Here is a 5833-nt window from a genome sequence, read left to right on the forward strand (position 1 = left end):
CGTTGGTTTCGGGCTCCGACGTGACTTCTACCGTAGGTTCTTCTGTTGTAGGCTCTGTGGTGACCTGATCGGTTGGTGGTGGGGCTGTTCCTGCTTCAGGCTCATCTGTGGCACAGGGCTTTTGAGTTTCAGGCTTTTCAGTAGGAGCACCCGTGGTCTCCTCTGCCGGTGCATAGGTGACCAACTCTGTAGGTGTTTCAGTCTCGGTGCAAGGCTCATCGGATTCAGGCCCAAGTGTGCCGGGTGTACCCTCTTCCTCACGCTCATCGGAGGGACTCTCCGTGGTCTGCTGGACTTCCGTCTCCTCACTTGTACCAATCTGGTAGTTTGCCGTCTTGTCGCCTTCCGCTACAGGGGATGACTCGTCCGATCCGCAATCTTCATCACGCGCTCTGCCGTGAACGTAGGATGTGCCTCTTCCCGTCGTTTCAGTCGAGCCGGAAGTGTATCCCCCGTTGTTCTTAACGTCCTCAGGCGTGGCCCCAGCGATGTACCCTTCAGTGATAGTGCTGACAGAGCTGTAGCCACTCTCACTCGCGGAGACTCGAGTCGTCGCTCTACCCTCCGTGGTCGTTTCAATAGAGCCATGGCCACCCCCTGTCATGTAGCCGTTTTTTGACTGACGGTTTGTATGCGTCGCATCTTCTGCTGTCCTTGTACCGGTAGAACGGTAGTGAGCTCTGTCCTCACCGGTTTCGGTAGTAGTGCTGTCTGTGTTGTAGCCCCCAGATTTAGTACCGCCCACGTAGACACGTTTAGCTCTCTCAGTGACAGTGATGTAGTCACCAGTAGCAATATCACCCTCCATGTTGCTGGTAGAGTCGTAGCCACTTGCAGTATTGCCCGCAGCTGTAGTACCAGGGGTGTACCCTCCTCCCCTAGTAGTTCCCCCAGTTGTCGTGCTAGTGGGAGTGCTACCCTCAGCGGTCTCGCTGGGGCCCGTTAAGTCGTCAGCGTTTGTATTGCCGCCTGTCGTCGCTGGGTCACTTGTATCGTAGACACCCGAAGCCACGCCACCTTCTGCAGAGACCGTCGTTGTTGAACTGTACTGATCGGTAGATTTATCGCCATCGGTGTTGGTCGTCTTCCCATCGTCATCGATATTCGTTTCGGTGGATATAGTTTCTACGTTTGTACGGCCGCCACTAGTCGTAGAAGTAGTGCCGGTCGAGACATAAGAGTCGTCGCCCTTCATCTTGCCATAACCGACACCAGTCTCCTCTTCATCTCCGACTTGGACGTCGTCTTGATATCCAGATCCCCAGCGTGACCCTGAACCGCCGTACGCCGCGATGGTCTCCGCCTCGGCAGCAGAACTGTAGCCCGTCTTTGGGAATGCACAGCCCCAGACGTCGTCGCGGACGAGGGCGCACTGGGCATCGACTGGAGCAACACACACTGCACCATTGTAGGAAAGCAGATACGGTTGGCAGTCAGAAGTAGCGACATCGCCGGCAATGGGGCAGGCGGTACCGACAGGTTGAGCTCCGATACCAGAGCAGGGTAAGCCGCGGGACTCCGGTAACGAGTAGGTGGCGTCGTGTTGTACACCGATCGGGACGTCTGCGGATGCGAGGCCAACCGCCAGCATAGTGGCTAAAGCCACGGGTTTCCTCGACGTCATAGGTAAATCTACTCACAGGAGAGGCTGAGGTCGATGTTGCCGCCAATGAAGAAATTGGGGAATGAGCCTTCGAGCTGGCGAGCCACCAAAGACACGAGTAAAGAGAAGCAGGGGACGCTTAGGAATAAAGTCAGTTAGGCTCGATACGCTGGCGAAACGAAATCCATGGAACGGACTCAAACTGTGTCTGGTGATGGTTTTTCTGTATCCAGCGAGGCTTTCTCAAATCGGTTGCACGCATGGCAGAATGGTGGGGCGTCACTACTCGAGCCTGTCGGTTATTATTTATTGTATCTCAGTAGTGTTTCTGTAGAAAGTGGCAAATTACTCTCGCGTCTGCTTAAATTCTACTCATTTATGCAAGATATGTCCAAGAGCAAGAAACCGCCGAAAAACCACCTGTACTTTCACTGGCAGCTTGCGCCACAAACGAGAACTGTGGTGGATACAGTGTCTTTCTGGTGTTTCAGCCTCCAGACGTCTAGCGTCGGATGGCGACATGCATTGAAGGCGATGCACGGAAATGATCACTCTTCCTCTCCCCCGAGAAATGGCGAGCGATAGCTCTGTCCTGGATTTTGAACGGTAATTTGCTGTTTGTTAATCGATACAGAGTTAGTGCATTTGTGCCACGAGAGATACCCTTCTACTCTTCTTGTTACAGTGCGTTACATATTCAGTGAACGGGATGGATTCAAGTTTTATCGGTCCGGAAGGAGCCTGGCGAATTGACATTTAAGTTATGCACAACGCATGTACTAACAGTATCGGTTACAGTAATCCACAAACCGTAGAAGATTCGAACGAGCGGCGACTGGGCGCATATATGGGTCCACAAACTAGTTCAGTTCTCGATATGCTCAGTTTGCGCCATTTACAGGAAAGCTGTTACTGGAGAGAGCCGAGTTGCTCAGCGGAAAAGTGGCCTTCTATTTGATTTTTACGTTTTCTATTAGCTGAGTTATTCAGTGCAGTGTAATAGATTCCATAATAAATAAGGTTGAGCTCATTCCTCCAAACTTCTCTACTGTTTCACCAGCATGAGGTCGCTACGGTTTTCTATAATAAAACAGTGTACGCGATCGACGCTCAGCCTGGGGGACTTGTAAATCGTTCGAGTCTGCAATTCTATCCTTCAACCTTCAAATTGAATTAGGCTATGTCCATTTGCGATCCTCAACCATTTTGTTGGAGCTTTCAGACTCACGCTATTTGCTGCGGACGTTCGTGGTGTTCCGATTTTTGCTTGTAAGTCAACAATCATAGCTTATTCACCAACCATCGGGACGGGAACATTGTTGGGCATTAACCCAAGGGGGGGGGGGTCCATCACGACCCCCAGCAGGGACTACGAACGAGAGCGGAGGCAGCATTATCATCTCCCCATTTGCTGGTGCACAACAACAAAAAGTGCATAGGATTGAGTCCACGTGAGTGAGGTGATGCTTGATTTCCGTGACTGAGGAGAACGACCTATGACCTAAGTATTGATTTTGGGCAGTTGAAACACAACCAACGCACAGACACAGATAATCTACTATTAGTGTATCAAACGGAAATATGGGTTCGGAAGGTAGAAAAGACATACTAAGCAACGCTTTAAACGCGTACTGAGTCCTGGTCTTGACGATAGATATTACAAATTTCTTATCGTTTTTTTTATAACATTTTCTTGGATTACAGGGGAAGAGGTTCATATTGTTGTCGTAAATGTGATCACGCTTTTCGGATTACGGATAAAAGACAACTATTGTGATGTGATAGCGTTTTTCTCGGATTACAGTGGAAGATATCAACAGAGCTCTCACCACGCTTTACCGTTTATCAGCAACCTCAACGGACCCCCCCCCTCGCTTTCGAGGCGATAAACTTCCTTATTATCCTGATCCAATTCTCTGTTCTGTTCTTCGCCGGGCATAGAGGCACGATTAATCACGATCAAGTGCAGCGACTGGCTCAGCCCAACTGCCACAATATCCAAAAGTCTGCAATCAAGTACAAACCCCAGCTTTACATTGACGCAGGTTGCATTCCCTTTTACTATAAATGCTGCTGGTGAGATAACTGGTGACCTGGGAACAAAAGGAACGGGCGCTTTGGGGTCTCTGACGTATGACCGAACTACGTGGTACCAAGATCCGTGGGCCATGCTGTTCGCGCGGTACTTTCCGAAAGGCTTCTTTTGGTAATGGCGCACGGAGCCGCTACTCCTAGGTGAGAATGACGGTGTGGTTTGACAATCCAGCGTTGGAGACGCCGAATATACTTGGCGTCTCTTTGTTGCAACAGTCCCTGAAGCGGCGAAGATGGTATGGTTTCTGCATGCCGAGAGAGTAAAGAGAGACATGATCGGTCCTTGGCACTGGAGCTACGCCTTTGTTGGCAGTTCGAACACTTCCATAAGAGGTTCGTATGAAATTGTGGACACGTATGACTGGTTTGGGTTATGCTTTCGTATCAAGACGACCTCATCACGTGGAACCAACTTACAGGCGAAGCGCGCTCGGCTCTCAATTCGGCAGATTTTGGTGAGTCGAGGTTTCTTTCAACGACCAAAACTTCAAGGCGACTCTAAAGCTAGCGTGGCTGTTTTACCACCCCCTTCGCTGCTCTACAAATGGTGCTTCGATCACATGAGCTTTCGCATGAGAACGCTGTACAGAATCGATTGTGTTTTTAATACGTTTACTGCGCGATTGCTACTGATCTGAATGGTAGACGCCCATAAATTGAAGGTTGCGGAGGCAACGGAGACAGTCGCAAGCTGGAGCAGTTGCAGACGAAGGCGTAGTTTCCCGATGTCGAAGTGTTACTATAGTTAGATTGAATAGGAGAGGGCAGAACCCTCGACAGCTTGGGTCATTCTAACATTCGCTTCAAGCCGCCGCGCCACGCCTATCATATGACAAAGAAGGAAGTTTATTTGCCCCAACTTGACATTGTTGGCAAATGGTAATAAAGATAAACGACCCAACCAGGCAAAGCAAATTAACCAAAGCGTAATTGTTGGGTAAAAATCAAGAATCTTTGAATTAAAAACCAAGGATGGGCAGTACCGGCGATTTTTGGGTTACTGATAGTTTTTTATTATTAAATTCACGGCTAATAACGTTGATATTCACGGTTAAAATCATTTACATTTCAATTCACAGATATTCACGTTTGATATCACCAAACCCGAGAAGGTATATACTTACTGAGCTATGAGAAGTTTAGAGTGCGGTCTGGCGACCGAAACGATGAGACACTGTGTTCGCATACCGAATACATTTTCCGTATCCCCCAAATAACTGGCCATCTGTAACACATAGATTAACACCTGGATTATTGTAGCACTAAAATATATTAATATTGACGAAGTAGTACTACATGTACGTAAGCGCATACAGAATACTTTAGGATTATAGTACTCCAAAAATCTGAAATTTACTGGTAGTTTCATAGAGGCCGCCCGAAAGCTCATTAAAAAAGACTTGGTAAATTGCTGTCCCAGAGTACCGATAACAACACCAACAATATCAATAGCAATAACGACAGCGGAAAGAAGCAGGAGCATGTAAAGACTTAAATGCATTCTATTGGGTTGCCAACTGCGGCAACTGATCATTGAATGCTCACATCGAGTTTTGTAGAAGCAGCGTGTAAAATTTTGGTGCAGTACGTCACGGTGCGCTCTTGTCGCTTCATTTAGTAGCGGTCCATGCGACCCGCCTGCCAGTTCTGTTGTCGCTCCACCCTGCCCGAAGTCGACGTCGTCAACTCGCAAACTGAGTTTGAAGGTGTTATCTGGAAATTGAAGGCGTGGCATTTGAGGTCGCTGTGGCACGCACGGCAACATGAATGCCAGGACTGAGAACCACGGGCACCACGATTCGTCCGGTAAATCCCATTTGTGTAGCGCACCTTGTTCTCATCTTCAATACCACTTTTTCCCAGGTAGTCACATGGTGTCGAAGGTGCTGAAGTAGGCCTAACGGTTGGTGTGTACGCGGTTTCCCCAGTCGGTCTATAGGTTGGTCCTTCGGTAGGACCGTAAGGTGTGATCTCAGTTGGTGCATATGTGGTTTCCACAGCCGGTGCGTACGTAGGGTAAACTGTAGGGGTATAAGCAGTATCCTCCGTCGGTGCGTACGTCGTCTCTTCGGTGGGTCCGTACGTGGTCTCCTCCGTCGGTGCGTACGTCGTTTCCTCGGTTGGGCCATAGGTAGT

The 5833-nt window shown here is 49.1% G+C and overlaps 2 protein-coding genes across 2 annotated transcripts in view; one reads left to right on the forward strand and one right to left on the reverse strand.

Moving 5' to 3' along the window:
• The window catches only part of PPTG_13013 (hypothetical protein), a gene marked incomplete at both ends in the record, with an annotated part of 3146 nt that extends 1522 nt beyond the window's left edge, over positions 1 to 1624 (reverse strand). Inside the window, one exon of the mRNA XM_008908712.1 lies at positions 32 to 1624. Coding sequence (XP_008906960.1) covers positions 32 to 1624 — 1593 coding nt within the window. The remainder of the gene's footprint in view (positions 1 to 31) is intronic.
• A 2446-nt stretch (positions 1625 to 4070) lies between these two features.
• Positions 4071 to 4415, forward strand: PPTG_23150 (hypothetical protein; the record flags this gene model as incomplete). The annotated part of the gene is made up of 2 exons (XM_008908713.1): positions 4071 to 4152; positions 4360 to 4415. 2 exons carry the CDS (start codon positions 4071 to 4073, stop codon positions 4413 to 4415), a joined length of 138 nt encoding a protein of 45 aa, XP_008906961.1.
• Between the last annotated feature and the right edge of the window lie 1418 nt (positions 4416 to 5833).

The sequence above is a fragment of the Phytophthora parasitica genome (genome assembly GCF_000247585.1).
Source record: "Phytophthora parasitica INRA-310 unplaced genomic scaffold supercont2.31, whole genome shotgun sequence".
Classification (NCBI taxonomy): Eukaryota; Oomycota; class Peronosporomycetes; order Peronosporales; family Peronosporaceae; genus Phytophthora; species Phytophthora nicotianae.